Source organism: Lutjanus erythropterus, chromosome 6 (genome assembly GCF_056507025.1).
Source record: "Lutjanus erythropterus isolate fLutEry1 chromosome 6, fLutEry1.hap2, whole genome shotgun sequence".
Lineage (NCBI taxonomy): Eukaryota > Metazoa > Chordata > Actinopteri > Lutjaniformes > Lutjanidae > Lutjanus > Lutjanus erythropterus.
The window spans coordinates 16,893,102-16,916,984 of NC_139322.1; the positions used below are offsets into that span (position 1 = coordinate 16,893,102).

The 23,883-nt window shown below is 38.6% G+C and overlaps 2 protein-coding genes across 2 annotated transcripts; one reads left to right on the forward strand and one right to left on the reverse strand.

Annotated features, from left to right (window-relative positions):
- Positions 1-1,660: 1,660 nt before the first annotated feature.
- Positions 1,661-13,434, reverse strand: LOC146325102 (YTH domain-containing family protein 1-like). The gene is made up of 6 exons (XM_084720907.1): positions 12,977-13,434; positions 12,143-12,167; positions 7,935-8,014; positions 4,707-6,359; positions 4,501-4,545; positions 1,661-4,281 (listed from the first exon to the last, which is right to left on the reverse strand). Exons 1-6 carry the CDS (start codon positions 13,001-13,003, stop codon positions 4,255-4,257), a joined length of 1,857 nt encoding a protein of 618 aa, XP_084577033.1. The 5' UTR covers positions 13,004-13,434; the 3' UTR covers positions 1,661-4,254.
- Positions 13,435-17,043: 3,609 nt separating this feature from the next.
- On the forward strand, positions 17,044-23,195 carry birc7 (baculoviral IAP repeat containing 7). Its single transcript, XM_084720908.1, has 7 exons — positions 17,044-18,189; positions 19,901-20,000; positions 20,178-20,259; positions 20,392-20,437; positions 21,492-21,701; positions 22,381-22,446; positions 22,830-23,195. The coding sequence occupies exons 1-7, from the start codon at positions 17,649-17,651 to the stop codon at positions 23,027-23,029; spliced, it is 1,245 nt and encodes a 414-aa protein (XP_084577034.1). The 5' UTR covers positions 17,044-17,648; the 3' UTR covers positions 23,030-23,195.
- The last annotated feature ends 688 nt before the right edge of the window (positions 23,196-23,883 follow it).

A 23,883-nucleotide genomic window follows, 5' to 3' on the forward strand; every position in this document is an offset into this window, starting at 1 on the left:
AGGCCAGCAGCTCCAGTCCAGTACACTTTCCATGACTGTGTGGCTCAAACAAACCTCAGGCCTCCAGCAGAGGCTCAGCAGCCCTGAGGGGACACAAACCGACGGTGGCTGCAGTGTTTAGCACTGTAGGATGGAGTCAACATATAGAAATGTGGGTGATTCAATGCCACCTACAGGCGTCCTCCTGACAACACACGGCTGAAGCTGTGGCCAAGAAAGGGGAGGCTGCGAGATCAAATGCCACACAAGAGTAATTAAATAAACCAAAAGTTAATGAATAGATAAACAGTCTTTAGTTTAATTTAAACATGTAAGTGTTCTGAAGTCAGCACTGATGTAAATATTGCACGGAAGCTATTTTAAATTCAGCTCAGAGGAATATGGCTTTGATGACAACTCAAGCTCTTTAACACATTTTTCAGTGAAAATTACATTTAATATGAACCGATAAATCAAACAAATACAATTAAATTAACGGTAAAATTCTTTTTTTTTTTTACATATAATATTATGCTCAATATTGTCAACTTTCATGCACAAGAACTAAAACATTTCAGTACATTGTTCCAAACAACCATTATATAAATATAAATAACCTGCATCTATTTAATTATGATTTTGAGCACTGAGCTAAATAGAAATATCTCACTGAATGTTTGTTAGCAGACAGTCTGTACGTGATATTTTTTTTGCCTATTTTTAATCTCAGTATGGATGCATGCTTCTTTGTAATGATGTGACAACAAATAAAGCCTAAGCTGCACTGAGTTTTCTGCTTGTTCTTGTGATTATTGTATGTGGAAATGTACTTGGCAGTCATGCCAGTTTGCACCATGAACGCAGTTATTTGCAGACCAACATCTGATGTGAATTATTTTTCAAATGGAAAGACTGGAACTGATGATTTGCACCACACATGACAAACTCTTTTGGAAGTGTAGAAACCGTGGCGTGGGGGGAAAAAATGCCATTACATTTTACAGTTATACAGTTTTAACGTGAGAAAATTTCAACCCCCATTTCATAGAAGATCACTTACAGTGTTTTTTACCTCCAGACAGTGTTCTTTACTTCATTATGTGAGTGAACATGCTACCAGCAGGTCCTCCAAATGGTGAAATCAGCACCACGGAGAGCTCCTATCAGGGAAAGAAAAGAAAATCTTTGGACAACCGTGGAGCAAATGTATTATATTGTAAACCTGAGCCGAATACTATTTGACACGTTCAGTGTCTCAAACACAAACTGAAGAACCGGATTGTCAAAACTTAGTTGTGGCAAAAATGTAGATCGATTTAAACATAATTATCAATTAAAATATCCAATAATGTGCATTTGCATATGGAATGTATACCATTTCTATCTATTTAATAGATGTGAAATGCCATAAACTTTCATCCCAGGTGACAGCATTGCTATTTGTGCACTCTTATCAAATTCTGTTGTAGACCAGTTGAGCAGAGCTCTGCTTTGACATTGGCATTAACAGATAGTTAAATATGCTGTAATGGTATGACGAAAAAGACAACAGAAATAAACAAGAAAACCTTTCAGTGATATTTAAACACTGGGTCATGCCCTACAGAGCTTCCTCTCTTTGTACAAGGTCACTATATTTGTCTGTTTACTCACTAACAGAATTCATGAGATCAAGACAAAGTTAATTTCTGAATGGACAGTTTATTAAGGCTTGAGTTCTTCTATAAAGAAAAACCAAGATAGATCTTTTTGAACAAGTTAGGCCCACTACAACTGTGGTATCTAGAAGATAATCAATGTTTATTTAATTTTTTTTCATGTCATTAATCCTTTTTGTAGTGTCGATACATATAATTTTCATGGCTAACCTGACATCCCTCTATTGCAACAAACATCTTCAGACAGTTATCATTAACGTGCATGTAAGCCCTGTACTATAATCACAACCAGTTCATGCTTCCTGAGGCAAAGACGGCTGTGGCTGCGACTTCTTCGGTGGCATCCTTTTTAGCTTCTCACCTCCCCCTGACTCTACGCTGGTTGGAGAGAGCAGTGTTGGTGAAGGCAAACATGTGAAGGGCGTTCACCATATTGCTTGGATCAACCTAGCTATTGATTAGTGCAGGTAAAAAAAAAAAATTAAAAAAAAAAGGGGAAAGAGATGGAGAAGAAAGAATCCTGTTAGAGGTCACTTCTCTAAAGTACAAGGGGTTACACTGGCCAAAAAGTAAAATAAAAAAAATAATAATACAATGCAGCTTCACACATCTGGAAACACAGCTGTGAAGCGTATGGTTCAAACTCACACTGGAGTGACCTCAGCAAAGTGCAGCACTTCTGCCATCTCTCACTGATATAAGAGGGGAAAGTTGTGACAGAATCAAACTAGACCAAACAACTTAATGAGGAGGAGTTCATGCCAGATTGCCTGAACAGCATCATCCGTTTCAGTTCAAATATTTCAAAAAGAAAATGGTAATTAGAGATTTGAATATTTGATTTCGGTAACCGTGAAGCTACATCAGACTTCAACTCATTTAACACAAATACACAAAAATGTCAAAAGATCTCATACAGTTGTGTCCATTAGCAGCACTCCTCTCTGCGTCATGGTAACCTCACAATCCAAAAAAAATACTGAAGTGACAGTTTCAACCTAATCAAGAAGGAGAGGAAAACCTGCTGATCTCAAACGCTCGCTAACAAATAAACTGCATTCTGGCTCTGAAATGACACAAGAACAGGGGGACATGTCCTTTAAAAGGACCATTAACTGAACAACATCACCACTCTCACCTCACAGACAAGCTGCAGGATGGATAATATTTTTTTTTTCCAGCAGACGTTCTATGCCATGCATGGGCACACACATCTATTAGTGACGTTCTTCTTTAATATCCAATCTTTTTTTTGTTCACATACCTGAAAGTACTTTACTGTATCATCATAATCAATGGTTTCAGTCTAGAACAAACTATTTTTGCAACAACAACCAAAGAACACACAGAAACCACATTTCATTCTTATTTTTTTCTTACTCGATAGTAAATCAGTTACATTAATTTTTAGGTTATACATTTTTAGGCTTTCTCCATGAATATATAGGCTCCTACGTTAAAGCTTAGCATTACGACCAACATGATAGACTTAGCAAAACCAAATTCAAGGGAAAAAAAAAACAAGAGGATTAAGACAGAATGATGGTGAATGGACAAATACGTGTACCCTCCCCCCATTTTGTGGAACAAAAAAAATGCAAAAAAGCAACAATTCACTCAATGTAGTAGTTACATTATTACATAATTCTGATTATAAAACAATTTTAAAAGGTGGATGCGACAATTCTCTCAGACTGGGTTGCGTACACAAGCAGAATCTCCTGATAAAACATACAAAAGACCCCTTCAAAACAGACATCAAAAGAAAGCAAAGCAGAGGGGTGTGAAGGATGTCAATAGTACAATTTTTGACTTAAATGGTGAGAGTTCTAGTTGTGGAGGACACATCCATTATTTCTTTCCCAGAGGCCTTTGCAATTCCTCCTCAGAAAATGTCTCGAGTCCCGTGTGACTTCACACTATCCCTGATTTCTCCAGCAGTGTCACTGTTTGAGCAGTTCTTTTGAGAAGTCACCAATAATTAGAAAAAAAACATTAAGGCTCCAGAAAACAGGTTTCTGAAATGAAAATTGTCAGTAGTAAGCCAAAAAATAGAGATTTTGTCGATCTGAATGAAAAATAGATAAACCATTGAAGTTTTATTATCGCACAGCTCCAAGTCCGACATTGCCTTTGGGATCCTCCAACCCTATTGGCACAGTTAAACCTCTGAAGCATGGCAATGTTGCCCCCAAATGGACAAATAGGGGCAGGACACATCCGTTCCTGATTGTACTGAAATATAAAGTGGCAGATTTTTTTCTCCATGGTGCAGTCAAACCCTGATTCAATTGGAAAGAGGAGGGGGTGGGGGCAGGAGAGAGAAAACCAGTCTGGTGAGAGAAGAGTACAAGATGGAACGGGAAGAAAAAATATCTAAAAAACCTGAACTAAAGAGTGTGGTGGTGGCTAGGTAATACATTAAATCAGCTTGTTATCCCTGCACAAGAAGTGGGTGGTACATGGGGCAAAAAAGCACAAGTCTCGACAATGGCAGAGATTCACCAGGATTAAATAGAAAAAAAAAATGAAGGTCTTGGTTGCATTTTCATATTCTTCTGTCTCTTAAATCAAAAGTCCTAGTGTAACTGTTGATCAAGCCAAGGATAAATGTCTTCTATTGTTTATTCCTGTTTTGGCGCTCCTGTTTGAAAAAAGAACAAAAAGAGATTGTATTAGACATACAAACATTACATAACAGCAGGACATTTTGATGAATAGAGGTCTACATTTATTTACTTGAAGTGACAATCAAATATTACATTTTCATATTCACTGTGTGAACAATACAATCAAAGGCAATCATCAATTGCTGTCAGAAATTACCCTCAATACTTGAAAAGAAGAAAATACGGTTCTTTACCTGATCCAACCGAGAGCGGTTCTGTATCTGAGGAGGTTCAAAAGTCTGTCAAAGGGGCAAATAACAAAGAAAGACATGAGAATTAGTCTCTCAGGCACCAAGTGAGCAAAAAGAAAAAGGAGCAAGAACACGCTCATATTCTAATCAAAGGTGCCAAATCAATATTTCAGGTTTATTTCAGGAAACAGTGAGATGACTGTACCCACCTTGCGCACCTCCTCCTCTTCTTCCTGCCTCTTCTCATAATGGGAGAAGTCATCAAAGATGGAGGTTGTGTGTTTGTAGGTGGCGATGATCTTGAGCACCTGCTTGGCCTTCTCCAGAGGAACCTCCTGGGTGTCGCGGGAGTTGGTCACCGGCTTGTTGTCATTGTTCTCCAGGCGGATGTGGCGCAGCTGGCTATTAGGCACGTCCTTAACAAACAACCAGTCCACATCAAACTTGCCCTTCCACTTGTCCTGTGCCCAAACACCAGCACTGGTGCCATAGTCCACTGGTGAGCGCATCTCTGCCACACCGCAGAAATGACCGCTGCCGTTGACACTGAACAGCAGATACACAGGGCCCTTGCCATTCATGGCCCGGAAGGCCGAGTCCAGCCGCTTGTTGCCATGCTCCGTGCTGCACCAGATGGAGTACTTGATGGAACGATGGATATCGTCCTCGGAGTAGCTCTTAATGATGAAAACACGACCGTTCTTCAGATTCCATTCAAAGTCCTTGGGGTTGTAGCTATGGGAGGCACGCAGCTTGTCCAGCACAGGGTGGGACTCCGCACCAGGTCCCTGGCTGGCAGAAGTTTGGGGTCCACTGTTCCCACCACCAACCATACCCATCATACCACTACCATCTTGGCCAGGGCCACCCTGCCCGTAGCCTTGGTTACGGTTGCGTGGGGCAACCCAGCGGGTCTGGGGTTGTGGGGGCTGGGTGTGGTTTTGGTAGGGCTGAGGTGGTGGCTGATGGTGCTGGTGATGGGGGGGCTGGGGCTGTAAGGCCATAGGCTGCATCGGGGGCTGCACCAAAGACTGGGGAGGGGGGGGCTGCATGGGTCCTTGCTGCATGGGCCCTTGAGGTGGCAATCCGTGAGGCAGGCCGAGAGGCTGCTGCTGCTGCTGCAGTGGAGCTGTGGCTACTTTAGTCACTGGGCCCTTGTCCCAGGTCCCAATGTTCATGTTGTGTTTAATGGGTGGTGGGGGAAGAGCTCCCCCCGGATTGGGCATCCCTGGTTTCACCTTAGCTTTCAGCTGCTGTGGTTTGGCGGGCTTGCTGGCGATGGCAGCCCAGGAGGTGGGTTTAGGTGGAGGCATTCCAATAGGTGTGGCCCCATTCCCCGCGGCTGCCACTGCAGGTCCACCAATCACAGATCCCACAGCTTTGACTCCTGACCCCTGGCCAGTGACATCCCCTCCGATCTTCAAGCCAACCATACCCTGCTCCAGGCTGTTCATACCAGGGGCTTTGTTTAGGGTGTCACTGTGAAAGCCCGTCTGACCATCAGGCACCAGGGTGCCCCCCAGGGAGCTGGGAGGATAGCTGTAGCTGCCACCGTAGGCTGAACTTTGAGTCTGCTGGCCCTGGGAGCCACTCGTGCCCCAAGCAGAGAAGGCAGGGTTTTCAGGGAAAAAGTTAAACCTGTGGGGGTAGATGCTGCTTCCCAGGCCCCCTGGCTGGCCAAACACCGTGTCTGGCATGAAGTGATGGTCTCCATTACTCAGGGGTCCATAGGGGGTCAGGTATGGAATAGGGGGGTCCCCACCGGTGGACCAGGGAGCCTCACTGAGGGGGTACGGAAATCCAATGGAGGGGGCATAGTAGCTGGACAGGTAGGGGTCGGTGATGGACTGGTAGCTGTTGTTCTGGATGAATGAAAGGAGCAGAGCCAGAACATTAACAACTGACATACACTTACATCAAATCTATAAAATAAAGAAAACTCTTTTAGCCCTTTCTGTATATACAAGCAATAAGTTTTCTTAATAGTTTTCGGATTTCACTTAACTAGAATGATTAACTTGCATCCATTTGGGGGTTTGCCATTAACGTAACTTAATGCCATCAGAATACAATCCTTCTGAAACCATCACATCATGTTCTGTTTGTTAGGTCACTGTTGTAAAAATAAAAACAAAATTTTAAGTTTTTGTTTTAAACCTAACAGGTTGTTTTGTAATGCCTACCAATCCTTCCAGGAGTTCACAGGCTTTTCTAGGATTGCTGCAGCCAGAAATGCCTGATTTCATGGCAGTCTTTCTAAAACATTGTGATGCAAGTTTTTTTGCAATAAAATTGCAGGAGCAAGTGTTTTTTCTGTTTTTGTTTGTTTGTTTTTTTGCACATATCATTAATAGTCACAGTCATCTTGTTCAAGGCAGAATAAACCTGCACTCTGTTCTCAGTGTTGTAAATAACCTTACCAAAAAGTCTCAGAATTTCAAAAAAAAAAAAAAAATTGAACCAACTATGGTTTGAAATCCACAAAGAAACCAAATCATTTGAGCTCAAACTCAGTCAAAATAGCAAGCACAAAATTATAAAATATAAAACTGCTCAGAGCAAATGTTGATAACAATAACAAACCTTGTGTTCTTTTCTGTACCCAAGACAAAATTAAAGAAAGACAAGAACACAACAAATAGCAAATTATAAAACATTCAGTGGGTTCATTGAGACATATGTGCATGATGTTTGCACAGGAGACTGCTATCATTGGTGGAATTCATGGGAAGCTATGATAATCAATGAAATTTGAGGAAAAGTTGCGGTGATTGGACAAAATTGGAAGGTCATGCAGAATTTGCAGGAATCAGTTGAATTTGCATTAACTGTTGTAATCACAATTTCCTGCTGGAATTGTCTGAACAGTGGTACACACCTCAGTGTTTAGCTCATCAACAGAGGTGTCAGAAAATATCAGTACACTTGAGCATCACAATATTATGTTTTGTGATACTATCAATTTTCAAAAACACTATCACCTTTTAATATAGAATTTAAAAGCCAAGTTTTGAGGCAGTTTTTCATTCTGTGTTGTATTAAAACCCGTCACTGATAGGTAAGCAGTATTGTTATGTATCTTCACTGTTGTATGTTCATGCATACATGGTTGTATGTTCTTAATACTATGGCAGTTTTCCTTAAATTAGATTTTAACCAATTGCAATAGATCACCTTGATTACAGTACTACAACACATTGCAATATATAATCATAACATAATCTAACCTAATAATTACTTTCATTGTTATTATTGAGCAACAATTGCCACATAATGACATACATTGATACTGGAAACACTTCAACAAATCAATGACACAACAAATGTGATATTACTTTAAGTCATATGACATAGTCCTAATCCATCTGAGCTTCATTAACTTATTTGATTCACTATTTGCTGAACAGTTTTCTTGAGATCGAGATACTGGGCTTTACCTGAGTTGATTGACCAGTGAGGTATGGCTCAAAGTCATTGTCATGGACAGTCTCCTTCTGATGTAGTGAACCATTTTGCACTGCAACAAAACAAAATGACATTAATGAACATTTAAATATACATGTATGGATGACAAAGTTATTTTTTTCTGATAGTGAAAACAATAGCTGTTTTAGCTATCAAGCTGTGTTTGGTTTACAAAAAAATTGCATGAGATGGTCTGCTACAACAGAACAATAACAGATAATAATAGCAGATTTAAGGATAGCCCTGTGGTCACACAATGCCATTCATATATTTTAAGCACATTAGTTAATGCAGACAGTCATTTGATTGTTTTGGTTTCATAATTACAGTTGTGGTAAATTAAGATCAATTCATTAAGCAAAGGATCAATACACAAAATTAGTGCTCAAATCTGTCCCTCTTGAATGGATATGCGTTCTTCCAAAATCATTGAAATCAGTGAGCCATATCAGACAGGCTTATGGCCTTCAAGACAAGCCTATCCTGGAGGTGAAACAGTCTGTGGCCTGCTGCCAGCCAGACCTGCAGGTAAAGAGTGAGTCAAGGCCTGCGTGTCACTCCACTTCTTTCAGCAACTGCAGTAAATCAAAGATGACTTGTACATCATAAAAAATACAATTATGTGGCCATAATAACAACGTTGCCAACACCAGTGTTCGGGAGGACCTGACAACAATAAATAAGTTGGACTGTCAAAGGTGTGCAAAACAATGTGCATACATGTACAGGGTGAGGACTGAGACAGAACCAGTGTATTTATCCAAATTTGTAAGAACTGGAACATCCTTTTATGCAGGGAAAACTTATGCATAATTACCATGGACATCTTCTTATTATGAATACAATCAGTAAAACAAAGATGTAAAGCAATTTCCCTCCATGATCCACTAGCCCTTTTAATGACATTGTCGATCTTCTACTCCAAGAGTGTCTCACAGTATGTGTCATTGCACCCCCCAGACCCTGATCATGTTTATGTCATACTCAACATCTGAAGAACATATTAACAATACAGTCAGTAGGGATGCATGATAAATATCCAGCCTGCTAAATCATCAGCCAATAATGGCTGATTTGACAGATTATGTAAAAGCATTTAATCTGAATTCTTAGGCAAAATGCTCTAGAAAAGCCAAAGTATATTAGTCAAGTAGTTTAGGAAACTTTACTTACACGAACATTTGAATAGTCAGAACTGTTCCTTGTTTTTGTTGTTAAGTGATGTCAGTTTGATTTGGTTTGGTGAGAGATTTAATATTTTAAATCATCTCCAGATATCTTAGCATTTCTTGTCCTCAGGTGATCAAAAACAATAGTTTACAGTTTCACAAAAATGCAGCATTATCAGTTATGCAGTATCCGTCAAGAGACGCAGATAATTACTGATGATCTGAAGGGCGATGTGGCTTATAAATAACATTGTTATTTTTAGGCTATTTCGTGATATACGATTATATACAGTACTGTGCAAAAGTTTGAGGCCGGTGTGACGAAATGCTGTAAAGTAAGAATGCTTTCAAAAATATTAAATTTCATTGTTTATTTTTATCAATTTACAAAATGCAAAGTGAGCGAACAGAAGAAAAATCTAAATCAAATCAATATTTGGTGTGACCACCCTTTTCCTTCAGAACAGCATCAATTCTTCCAGGTACACTTGCACAAAGTCAGGGATTTTGTAGGATCATAGTCAGGTGTATGATTAACCAGTTATACCAAACAGGTGCTAATGATCATTTATTTCATATGTAGGCTGAAACCCCAGTCATTAAGTGAAACAGAAACAGCTGTGTAGGAGGCTTAAAGCTCGTTGAGGAACAGACAAAAACTCTGCTACCCAGGTGAGGTTGTGGAAGATTGATGTCACAGGTCAGACACCATGACAAGACTGAACACAGCAAGAAGACACAAGGTGGTTATACTGCATCGGCGAGGTCTCTCCCAGGCAAAGATTTCAAAGCAGACTGGGGTTTCAAGATGTGCTGCTCAACTCTTTTGAAGAAGCACAAAGAAATGGGCAGTGTTGATGCCTGTAGATGCAGTGGCCAGTCAAGGAAACTTAAAGCAGCAGATGAAAGACACATTATGCTTACTTCCCTTCGAAATCAGAAGATGTCCAGCAGTGCCACCAGCTCAGAACTAGCAGAAACCAGTGGGACCCAGGTACACCCATCTAGTGTCTAGAGAAGTCTGGCCAGAAGTTGTCTTCATGGAAGAACTGTGGCCAAAAAGTCAAACCTCAGACATGGAAACAAGGTCAAGTGACTCAACTATGCATGAAAACATAGGAACTGGGGTGCAGAAAAATGGCAGCAGGTGCTCTGGACTGATAAGTCAAAATTTGAAATATTTGGCTTTAGCAGAAGGCAGTTTGTTCACCAAAGGTCTGGAGAATGGTACAATAATGAGTGTCTGCAGGCAACAGTGAAGCATGGTGGAGGTTCCTTGCAAGTTTGGGGCTGCATTTGCAAATGGAGTTGGGGATTTAGTCAGGATTAATGGTGTCCTCAATGCTGAGAAATACAGGCAGATACTTATCCATCATGCAGTACCATCAGTTAGGTGTCTGACTGGCTCCAAATTTATTCTGCAGCAGGAGAACGACCCCAAACATACAGCCATCGTCATTAGGAACTATCCTCAGTGTAAAGAAGAACAAGGAGTCCTGGAAGTGATGTATGACCCCCACAGAGCCCTGATCTCAACATCATCAAGTCTGTCTGAGGTTACATGAAGAGACAGACGGATTTGAGGCAGCCTACATCCACAGAAGACCTGTGGTTAGTTCTCCAGGATGTCTGGAATAACCTACCTGTTGACTTCCTTCAAAAACTGTGTGCAAGTGTACCTGGAAGAACTGATGCTGTTTTGAAGGCAAAGGGTGGTCACACCAAATAATGGTATGATTTAGATTTTTCTTCTGTTCGCTCACTTTGTGTTTTGTAAATTGATAAAAATAAGCAATTACATTTGATATTTTTGAACGCATTCTTACTTTACAGCATTTCTTCACACCTGCCTAAAACTTTTGCACGGTACTATATATCTCAATGTATGCATTTGCTCTGAAATAATTTCTCAAATGGTGCAAACATGATGATCTTATAGTAGGGCTAGGCTATCACAACATTTTGACTAGCTCAATAATACCAATAACAACATTTTAGGGTAGTCATTCCCAAATTTAAGAATGCCACAACAAACTCTGAAATCTGAACCTTCTGCAGCCCACAAAACCTTTAATTGCATATCTGATCAACACATGAGATAAATGGTACCTGTGATGAGATACACACATTAACACCTGTTAAACAAGATCTGATAAATGAAGAATAACATGTAATTTTAATTCTTTTACTTTGTTTTACAATTCTAATGACTTTTTTTAAACATCATAAATACTTTAGGAGCATCTCAAACTTAAAAAACATTAAAACTAAATGTTTATTTATTCATTTTTAATGTCCTCTCACAGCTCACCTGGAGTAATTTCACAGCCCACTGGTGGGCTGCAGCCTTTGCTACATGTCATTCCCCCACTCTGTCTCCCCCTTTCCTGTCATATCTTCACCTGTCCTATTGATTACAAAGCCTCAGAAATATATTTAAAAATAGTAATAATCATCAGTAATGGTGATATAATGACTAGGTGTGTAAAGGTAAATAATGGCACAGCTAGAACAGTTTGGTATGTTCAAAAAAGTACATCACTTCACTGTAATGCAGCCTTTAAAACAAGGAAAAGACAACACTTATGCCATCTCAGGATGTAACATATATCCAAAATCTGATGATATATCAAGTCTCTTATGATTACAATATACTGTTGATATTTTCCAGCCATTATTTTATTTGTTGAAAAAAATCATATTAAAATCAAAAGATATTTATCTCCAATCATAGTCTGATAAAGTAAAAATGACAGATAATAGAAAATTAACTCACCACCCCTTACAAAACAGGTGAAATATTTACATTTTGTTCACGCTGTGCCATAATTATATTTACTTATGTTCCCAGAATAAAGTGAAACCTGATAGCAGTGTATATCAGAGACAGATTAAGACTCCATTAAAGGCTGGTGTATGTAATGCTGATTTAGACGGAGAAGGTAGGCCCAGACTAAACAGATGTCCAAACAAATTATCTGCGCTCAGTCTTCTGTGATGCTACAACTCACCTTTAGATGCTTGTCCCTTTGATCTCTGCATCCATTTTGGATCATGAAAAGAAAAAAAAAAACACCACATGGTTATTTTCGGTTGATTTGAGATTTCACACATAGGTTTGGACTGAGTACAGCCTCTAATGTTGCCAATTTACTGCTCAGAAGCTGAGCCTTCAGACTACTTCCTGAAGAGGCAATGCAACGTTTACCTAACGTTACTCTACACTAAAAAATATACATACATATAGCTGGCTACAACAGTTAATGTCATGCATCTGGCGTTGCACACACTGGTGTGTAACTTGAGTGTAGTTAGTTAATCAGTTTGCGTTAATTCACGCACAACTTCGCTGGCTAACGTTAGCCCTCTAAAAGTGGCTAAATAAACGCCAGTATAGTCTGTAAATTAGTTTGGCTTAGTATTCTCAATATATTTGGGTCAGCCGTGACACCATATGATTATTTGTGACACCTTCAAAAAAAAAGTTACGTTAGCTTGAACCTCTGTTTAATTCTTTCAACGTTAGCTTTAACTAGGTTTCACGTTTTCAAACCATAGGTGGGGAGTTCTTTTCTCTTACGGTGATGGCATAAACATATACATCTATTAAAGAAGCACATGGCAATAGTTTGCATGCTTACATATAAATGTCATCATTCTTAAATGTCTATTAATAATATTTAGCCGTTTAACGGAATGTAGCTAACTTGCTAACTTAGCTACATGCACCGGTGGCTAAGTTAGCTAGCACTTCCGAGGAATAGCCGTAGCCCTGTAAATCGTTAACGTTAGCAGGTAGCTAGCTCACAAGCTCTCTAACAGGCAAGGTACGTCGGCCTTCCTACCTGAGGGTCAATGCTTGTGGCAGACATAATTCATTAAGCAAGTCCCTGGATTCTCACAGAGCCTGGGCTTGTGACTGGATTTCAAGCCCCGTGATTTGAAGGCAAGTTCACAGCTCAGTTACAGTTAGCTATGTGGCTAGTCGTGCCGCTTAGCGTGTGGTGGCTAGTAGTTGTAGCGCAGGCTCAGCTGTATATTTTCCGCTGCTGTGTGCACGTATCCCAACTTCCACAGTTCAAGTCTGTCGCCTCGGAGACTGTGCCCGAAAAGAGTCAAGTCCTGGCACAGGTTTTCAAGTTAACGTTTTGTGTCGCCGAGTGGATCTCGCGGGTCTTGAATATTTCTATCCTCGGCCGCCTTTTACTTTGTCTTTATTATTCCAGAGAGAGAGAGAGAGAGCCCTCCTCAGTTACGTTAAAGCCCTGTACACTTCCCCAATGGCTGCTCCATCCGGGCTTTGAGCCGCCGCTGCAGTTCACCGCGTTCCCCGCGGGGTGGCTAAACTTTATAGCACCATCCTTTCTACAGTATCTGAAAAAATAAATCTGAATAATGTCTGTGATTTACATAGGCTTAATACGGGGATCTGCGACCTGAGGCTCTTTAGCCCCTCTCCAGTTGCTCCCTGTGACTTTGGCAGAAAAAATTATACGGAAATTAATAAAAGTTATTTCCTTAACATTTTAATTTTCCCTTTTCATTATTGTAGGTCTATGAAAAAGTTGAGAAAACTCAAAATTTGACTCTTACTGCAATGGATTTTTGAGTTTTGAGTCCAACACAGTTTTACCAACTACTAATCTTTTGCTGAGATTTACTTTTGTCCCTTAGATAAACTTGAGTTTAAGAAACCCCCAAAATTGTATTTAAAAATTCAAGTGATTCAAGTGATAGTGAATGATGGTTGAAATTTTAAGATTTTCAGTTAAAACCATTTAATTTTCAGGCACCAAAATAATAATAAATCAGGTTCAGAGTTCACCGTGACCAAATTTTGAAATACAGTTTTTTGAGTTCCTAAAACTGAAAGATACAAGTTTATCTAAAGAGGAAAAGTTAATTATCTCAATTAAAGATTATGGACTAGCAAAACTTTTTAAAGTTTATTTCAAAACAAAAGAGTTTCAGTTGGGCTCAAAACTCAAATATACTGCAGTGCATTTCCTTGAAATTTTGAGTCATCTCAGCTATTTTTTGAACAGTGTTAAGGAATTCTTACATTTGCAATCTGTAAAAATATATAGCCAAAAACACCAAATGAAAAATAAAATATTTTGTCAACTAAATTGTGCATCACAGGCTACATCTATATATGGCTTGGTTCCTTTTCTTTTAAATTTTGACAGCAGTTAGTCTTCTTGAATCTCTGTAGTTCTAGCTATGGATGCCAATAAAAAGTCAAAAGAGAGAATTTAATAGTTTAGGCTCCAGACAGATTTCTTTTGTTTTTGTTGGCCAACAATGGCTCTTTTGAGTCTAAAGGCTGCAGACCCCCGGCCTGATAGGGGAGAAGAAATTGAGTTAAAGTAGGAATATTGTGGTTAAAAAAACCCAAAACAAAACAAACAAACAAAAAACTCCTGAAGTTGCTTAAGTAAAGGTATTGAAGTATTTGCAAAATGTACTTAAAGTATCAAAAGTAAAAGTCCTCATTATGCAAAAAAGCTTCTTTCACAGTGTTATGTTATTGTAGAAGATTTGCTATATTATTTTGTTTTTATCACTACGAATACATATAAGAACATTTTAATTAAAGTTGACAGAGTAGTTTGTCACTGTGGAGCCAATTTTATCTTTGTATACTGAGTAGTTTATATAAAAAAAAGTGGAATAAGAATAAGAAGTATAATATTTACTTGAGTAAAATATTATGTTACCAGAGTCCTGAATAAAAAAGGAACTCAAGTAAATGTACATAAGTATTATCAGAAAAGCGTACTTTATGTATTAAAAGTAAAAGCAGTCATTATGCAGAATGGCATGATAATAATAATACATAAATAATAATAATTATTATAGAATATAACTAACAACTACACATAAGAGAATTTTAATGTTGTAGTTCATCATTGCAGAGCCAATTTTAGGACACTACTGTGTAGATTACTAGTCTAGTATCATATCATAGATTCAAGATGTTTATTTTCACATTGGTTATATGAGTACAGCCATGCAAAAAACTTTGGCTGGCATACTCTATTGCAAAATAACAGCAAATTAAGTCATAAAATACTACTAATAAAAGTGAAATACACAATGATAGAATATAATGTACAAAGCAGTAAAAAGGTTGCTTACAGTTTTTGTAAAATAGTGAACAGAGTTTGGACTACACTCTTATTTTGTATTTATTTATTTATTTTAACATAACTAGGAACAAGTAACTATCAGTGTAAAAATAAATATAATGGAGTAAAAAGTACAACATTTACCTCTGAATTGTTGTAGAGTAAAGGCATAATGTAGTATAAATTGGAAATACTATAGTAAAGTTGTGTCAGAAGTAGCAGTAGTTGAGTAAATCTACTCAGACACCACTGGAAAGGGCTCTATTCTTACTTTTAGTGACATGGATGCTATTTTCCGCTATCTCTATGGGTGCAAACAACGCCATGGGGTCTATCAGCAGACTGTGTGTGGTTTTCCACAGGGTTCTTGATCTGATATAGTTCAGTTCAGCACAGTGCTCATGTGAGACTTATTGGAATGTAAAAGATGTCACTAAATGTAATAAGACCACAAAAAACTTAACTCTTCATCCTACCATAATATTTATCATACAAGGACTACACCAACTGGAGCCTTGGGGACTCCAGTAATAAAGTACTGTAAGAAACAACCATCTAATTTCTTTCTTATACCATTATTATTTATATAGTTACTGTCATCTTAAAGAATGAAAACATTATTATATTAAATTGGAATGATAAAATGAAGCACCCATGAGATATGAAAAAAAGTATACATCTGAGCTCTTTTTGGCAGGTGACCCCACTGAGACAGACAGAAAATCATTCATAGAAACATGGGCTACTTTGAATATGACTTATATGTGGTGTGAATTTTTCTGTGCCATGTATGTATTACAGCAGGTTGAAACTCATAACTGCGGAATAACTCTGATGTCGTGGTAATTTCAGCAGGGCTAACAGTTGATCATGGACTGGTTATCTTCTGGGCTGCAATGAATTAGAACAGTTATTACTCTGTTTCACCACCAGGAGGCAGCAACGATGCAACCACAACCCCCTAGACTCTGTCAAAGGTCAAACCTTAATCCATCTGTTTATAGCTATTCATTTCACAAGGATTTCTTTACTCATAATAACAGGTTGTATTTCATTTTACACTAAATAATTTGTTGACTAAAGTTTTGCCAATTGTGGCATATTTCGTCCAAAATTATTGCCTTGCAATCCTAAAGTTGCAAAACATTTGGCCAGCAGTGACACTTCTGAGGATTATAATCATTAGACAGAAATGTTATGATCTAAGTCTTCAAAAAGCTCTTGGTGCACACAACAAATCCCACAAAGAATAAAAATAAAATGGTACACCATGAACCTCTGAGTAAAACGGCACAGCTTTTTTTATTTTATGTGAACTAGTTAACTCTTTCATCCTCGCCATTAATCTTGCAAACTCAAGTGCAAAGGGCCCTTAAGGACGCTAACACCCAGTGGAGGTAAAGGTATATATATAATAAGTGTTTCTTTAATATAAGATCATCAGTTTATTTGCAGGCTAATTTGTCTGTTGTTAGTCACAATTAAAGGAGCAATATGTAACAACAACACATCTAAAGATGAGTATAGCAGTTCAGATAGCGAGTTGGAGCCATAGATGGTATATTACATAGGTTGAAATCCTATTTTATATATGCTCCATGGGTGAAGCAAGTTATTTCTCCCTACAACCTCCTCCAAAGACTCAAGGAAGCTCAGGCAGGTTGCAAGTAGTGTCACACTAAATTGACACGAAATTAATCAGCTGTTTATAACTTGTCTTACAGTAAATATAGTACAGATTTCTCCTTTAAAAAGTTTTAATTCAGGCTGTTTCAGCAGAGAGGATTTAGATAGATATATACTTATATTAAATTCAACATTCTATTTATTAAAACAACAATATACGTCTAATCTAGGATTACAAAGGTGCATTGTTTTTTTCTGATTGTGGAAACTAATAAAGTGGAGAAATAAATATAAAGGTGCATTATTTTACATATTTAATTTCCTAATTTCATAGGTCAAATGTAGGAAATGTAAATGTCCGACCCCTTGGCAGTTAATCTTTTTCAAATCTGGCCCTTCTAAAAAAGTAATTAAATAGGCCTGGGCTAAATTGTTTCATGTAATTCAGCTGTAAGCTTTAAAGTGACCTTCCTGTGCTTAATGATATTTTAATACCTAATAGTCATATTAGTTGTTAGGCCTTAGTATGCCTGTGAAATGCTTTACACGGTTGGCCTTTTTCCTAAGAGGCGGAGCAACATGGCATGTTCAGGCGCTCATTCATTCAAGGATCAATGAGCATACATTCTGGCATTTGGTGGCTTTTCTGGAAAGCAGTCTCCTGTAGGCTGCTGTGCAGGCCCCCGCAGCTGATCATATTATTTCAGCTGGTGTGCTGCACTCACCTTCAGTGCGCGCTCCACTATGGACCGCAAAACGGATGACTGGCACAGGACAAGAAGAGAAAGGAAACCCTACATGCCCCAGAATGATGGATGACAGGAGCACTATGCTGCATATCCTGGAGGAGCCTCAGATGCGAAGGGAAGGGGAGAGAATTCGAACTTTTGAGAACTGGCCAGCAGATGCACCCGTCACATCTGGAGACCTGGCCAGGGCGGGCTTCTTCTTTGTAGGCCCTGGGGATAAAGTTCAATGTTTCTGCTGTGGAGGGGTTTTAAGATGCTGGGTGCACGGGGACAGCCCGGCCGCCGAGCACAAGAGGCATTTCCCCACCTGCAGCTTCATCCAGGGTCGAGCTGTGGGGAATATCCCACTCCAGGCTGGATCGTCCGACTCTGTGGACGGCCAGCTGTTAAGTCAACTCCAGAGGATGACTATGGATGACCAAGGGACAGCTGGACAAGCGGTCTACCCAGAGATGGAGGCAGAGGATTCCCGGCTCACCACTTTCCACAACTGGCCCACCGAGGCCTCAGTCCAGCCAGATGTTCTCGCCAGAGCAGGATTTTTCTACACAGGTGCTCATTGTCTCACTATAAAAACCCCTATAAAACCCTAATCATCTGCTTTCTGTAACCTTTTATAAGCAACATTTGAGTGCCTGTGAACATATTTCAGTGAAATATTCTGCACTAATCCAGTCACTGCTAGAGTGACCTCTCTTTGTGAGAGGGTTCATGCTACAATTGTCCTGCTGAGTCATGATGTTGTGGACAGAACAACCTGGACAAAGCTGGGGCTGCTAAAGAAGTATCGTCCTACAGCTTCAGGCAATAGACCTTTTTCACTGCAGCCATGTTCACATGAAATAGAAGGGTAAACACAGATGTTACCAATGATACTTAATGACAATTAAGGTCCTGTTCAATTTAGTTTAGCAGAGCCTTTCCAGTGAGTCAACATATACAATAGCAGCATATTCTGACTGAATGGAACAGAACCTTTATTAGTATCACTGGTGACACCTGTGTTTACATCACAATTTCATATCAAAATGTCTGTAGTGGAAAAGGTCTGTACATGGGATGGTGGCACAATATCATGAAAACCAATACAAGATAATGGAATCAAATAAAGTAATCCCACAATGAGTGGCGTTTTTGTGATGCAGACAGTGTCAAAGAAGAGTTGTTTGTGTTTTTTTACAGGTTGTAGTTTGTGCATGAGATTGAATCCTTGTACAATTTTATCATATAGTCAAATTTTGTTTTTGTTTTTCATGCGGGACACGAAGAGCTGTGTCTGGTATAAAGCTTCATAGAGTTTCTGTCATTAGACTCTTCTCACCAGTAGTGGAATGTAACTAAGTACATTTATTCAAGTATGATGTTTAAGTACAATTCTGAGGCTCCTGTACTTTACTTGGGTATTTCCATTTTCTATTCTACACTACATCTCTGAAGAAAATATTGTACTTTTTATTTTACTACACATTTTTCAGCTTTAGTTACTTTCTTTACAAAAAAGGGTTGTTGGGTTTTTTACACAAAATGAATGAACAGTTTATAAAATATGACATTTTATTAATTAAACACCCAACAGTTAATATAAGAACAGCTGAAACAAGTCACAGTCAATTAATCAATTATTTGATTAACAATGACAAAACATTTTTTGATTACATCAACTGAGATGTGAAGGTTTTCTACTTTTCTTTTTAATAATTTTAATGAGGTTTCGACTAGAATGGTGAAGATTAGTAGTTGTTTATTATTAAATTAATTGCTGTCTATTTTGATGAGTGATCCATCAGTTTGTTTCTTTTTTTTTAAGGAACAATGTCCAAATTCTCTAACTTCAGCTTCTCAAATGTGAATACTTTCTGGTTTCTTTAGTCCTCTGTGACAGTAAACTGAATGTCCTCGGTTGTGGACTAAACAAGACATTTGATGATGAAATACTGATCAACATTTTTTGCCATTTTGTAACATTTTATGGACCAAACAACTAACCGATTAAGTGAGAAAATTAATGAAAATAAACTGGTGAAATGTGAGCGCCTCTTCAACCAACTATAACAGTTAAATCCTGCTTTTAAATTAAGCATTGACTATTTTTACTTTAACCCTTGAAGTACATTTTCCCAAATATATATATATATATACTTTTATGTAAGTAGTCTTTTAAAAGCAGGACTTTTACTCGTAATAGAGTATTTTTACAATGTGGTATTAGTACTTTTACTTAAGTAAAGGATCTTAATACTCTCTCTGACACTGCTTCTCACAGGTCACGGTGACAACGTCAAATGCTACTACTGTGATGGAGGGCTGAGGAACTGGGAGCCAGGAGACGACCCCTGGCAGGAACATGCCAAGTGGTTTCCACGGTAACAGCAAGACTTGGAACAAGGCAGATATAAAGACATCAGTTGAATACATTTGCACTGGCAAATGAAAGCTGTATTTTTTCTAAATGCATAAATACAGTGTCAAGTTTTGTTTTGTGTTCTGCTTTCATGCTCTTTATCAGGTTATAAAACGGCATCTTTCTTCATATTTCTCAGATGTGAGTTTTTAATCCAGTCGAGAGGGCAGGAGTATATCAGCAACATCCAGGATGCTCATTTCCATCTGGGTGAGACTGTGGTGAGAGCCTTTATCCCTCTTATCTGTGCAGAATAAAATCTGTTTCGCATAAGGCAGCACACATGATAATCACTCACTGAAAAATTGCTGCATTTAAAATCATTCATGACCAAAATATTATTACTTTTCCAGGGTGGATCACAGACCCCCACAGGCAGAGATATTGGATCCCGAAATGGTAAGTCATAAAAAGTTGAAACAAGGCAGGGAATGATGGGTATGTAGCAAGAACTTCAAGAAACTTTATTCCTACCAAGTAGACCCAGATAACAAGATAGCAGCACTGCTTTGATGGCAGTAATTATGTTTGTGTATCCTGCAGTGCAGAGAATCAAAGTGTCAACATCCACTCTGGCTTGTTCACACAAAAGGAGCACACATTGAATTGCAATGCAGGAAAATAAAGGCTGCAACCAAGTATTTTTAGATCAACCTGGGTTAAAATGTGGACTTGTAGGATGAAATCATACTCTGCACCTGCACTACTTAAAATCTGAAATTAGACATTGAACAGACATCAAGCAGATCCATTATTTTTCTTTGGGAGCCTGCTGAAAATGAAACAACTGCATGCTCAATTACCTGAGCTAATGTTTGCTATAAGACTGCAGCAATCAGGGAGCGCTATGGAAACCATCTGACTGTTGCTCATGGTTGCAGGGCAGTTATGAGCGGGCAATTATTCTGAAGGAATTATTCACAATTATAGTCTGTGTCAGCAGATACGCAGAAGAGGTGTGTGGTTTTAAATGTTAATATATGGCAGACAATTTATTTCCCTACTTATTGAGTAGATTACTATTATAATATATTGTTTAAAAGCCTGACACATCAAATAATTTCCAGAAAAATCCTCTTTTTTTGCTTTTGAAAGTGAAGTTTATTGGACCTTTGACAAAATCTTAAAAGAAAAAAAAAAAGATTTTAATTTAATTCACCTGTATGATATTTTGCCATATTTGATACATTGGGGATTTTTTTTTATAACTGCTGTATCATATTTAATACACACATTTTTCATTATTTTACTAAGCAATTCTAAATATTATGTAATTATAAGGTGTTTCAATGTACTAAATATTCATAATGGAGTATTAGTAACAATATAACTGCTATTCTTATTTTATACAGCATACATTTTACTGAAAGTACTGATCATTTTGATGTTGCTGATAATATGTTGTGGGTGATTGGTCTCGTCTTCCTCACTTCTTCCCGCCTCTCTTCTCCAGATGTGGTCGGGGGTCTGGCAGCTTCCTCGGCCATGCTCTCTCCAGTGGTGCAGACTGTGCTGCAGATGGGCTTTGAAGCCAGCCTGGTGGAGAGTCTGGTCCAGACCAAGTACCTGCTGACAGGCCAGCACTACACCTCTGTGTCCGACCTGGTCACTGATGTACTGCAGGCAGAGCAGGAGGACAGACAGACGGGGCCACAGAGCAGAGGTAACAGCCACTGGTGGAAAGTAACTAATACAATACAAATTCGAGATAGTTGTCCTTAAATTATTTCAATTTTCTGACATTTTTTTTACATTTATACTTACATGCCACTACATTTGAGAGGGAAATACTGTACTTATTCCATCTTGCGAAGGTCTCCTTGCATGGGTGAAATATAGTGTCAATAAAAGTAAAACTTAAAAGTCTCCTTCAAAACAAGCCAAGGCACCCTGTAGTGTATGTGCATATTTAAAATGACCACAATCATCATCTTTTTTTGAAGGAGCTCTCTGATGGTTTCATAGAAATCACTGTTAAAGGCCCAGAGAGGTAAAACCATTCAATATTTCACAAAAAGCAAAGATTAGTGAAAGTCCCAAAAACTGCATCCACAGAGACTTCGTCCTCTGCCTGTACCTTCCTATTTTTCATTATTTCCAACAAATCCTACTTGTTTTACCTTTTGATAAAGGATCTGAATACTGCTTGAAACAGCCAGCTACCAGGGGTTAGCATGCTGAACCACTGTGATTTTGCAAAGTAACCTCTTAAAATTCTGCTTAAAGACCCTTTCAGTCATTTTCTGACTATTTAACATATGAGTAAAATTAATAGCAACTCAAGTATCAATGTTTCAATAGCTGTACAACTTATTTTGACTGTCTCTTTTTTAATCTTTCAGAGCCTGAGCAGCGGCAGGGCTCCAGCGCTGGAAACGTGAGAACACAAACAGCCATCAGAGAGAAAGGTCAGAGGTCAACATCTGTATGATTTGCAGGAAAAAAAACATCCTTTGTGCTTGTATCACTTTTCATCAACTACACCACTATGCTGCAGGCATATAATTTCTCTATTATGCAGCAATTACATTTCAGACATCATTTGGCTAGAATGTTAGAGCTTCAATGATTTATCGATTAGCTGTCAACTATTAAATTAATCAGCAACTATTTTGATAACTGATTCATCATTTTGAGTCATTTTCAAATACAAAAGGTAAAATTCTCTGATTTCATATTCTCAAATGTGAATAGTTTCTTTAGTAATCTATGACAGGGCCAAAAGGAAATGATTGACAAATTAATCACCAACGAAAACAACCATTAAAAATAACCTATTTTTTCCCAACAGTGAAGGACCCGAGCCCGGAGGAGCTGCTGAGGCAGCTGCAGGAGGAGAGGACCTGTAAGGTGTGCATGGACAAACTGGTGTCCATCGTCTTCATCCCCTGTGGTCATCTGGTGGTGTGCGGCGACTGCGCCGCCAGCCTGCGTCACTGCCCCATCTGCAGAGCCGTCATCAGAGGCAGCGTTCGTGCTTTCATGTCCTGAGGCTGTAGTGACAAGAAGCAACCGATATACAGGTGTTGCACGAGTGGCCTTGAGTTTTCCTCTGTACTCATTTCCCCTTGTAACTGATGAAAAATAAAGATTATTGCTGCCTGGTTGCTTGTTTTTGTCAAGATAATTTTCTATAATAAACATTTCAAGCTGTTCAGTATGCGTATGGTCATTATTAAAGAGCAGATGTGACAAAAACATCATTAAAAGACCACATTCTTTTATTAACAAACACCTATTTACAGAAACACAAAGCACAGTTCTGGATAAATAGGATTACACAATCAGGTCACATGGGGCTGGGCCAACACAGGACACAAAATAGAAGAGAGAAATACAAAAAAAGAGATGTTTTCCACTTTCTATACAAAGAAAAAGAATTATCTACAAACAGGTGGAATCTTGTTCAGTGGACACTAGCACATACATACACAACTGTAACAGGCTTCAACTAATTCCAGTTACCGGGCTTTAGGAAGAGGCTGTATTGCACTGAGAGGAAGACTAGTTTTTACACAACGATTTTAGTAGCTTTTACTACTAATACTGATTATGTTACAATATGAGGTGCTTTGTCTTTTAACTAAGCCACACACCAGTTATCCTGCCAGGAGTGTGTAAATTTTAAATTAGAAAAGACAGTAATGACATATAAATTATTGCATCTTGCCAATTGAGAGGTGACCAATCAAAAATCAACATGGCTCACTCTCATCATTCTAAAATGAGCCAGCAGAAGTTCGTGGACTGTCTTATCTGGCAGCCAAGGACTTCTAATATCACAGAGGAATCTGACACACGCAGCAGGATATTTTTAGGTGCTGACAAAATAGACAAAACAGGTT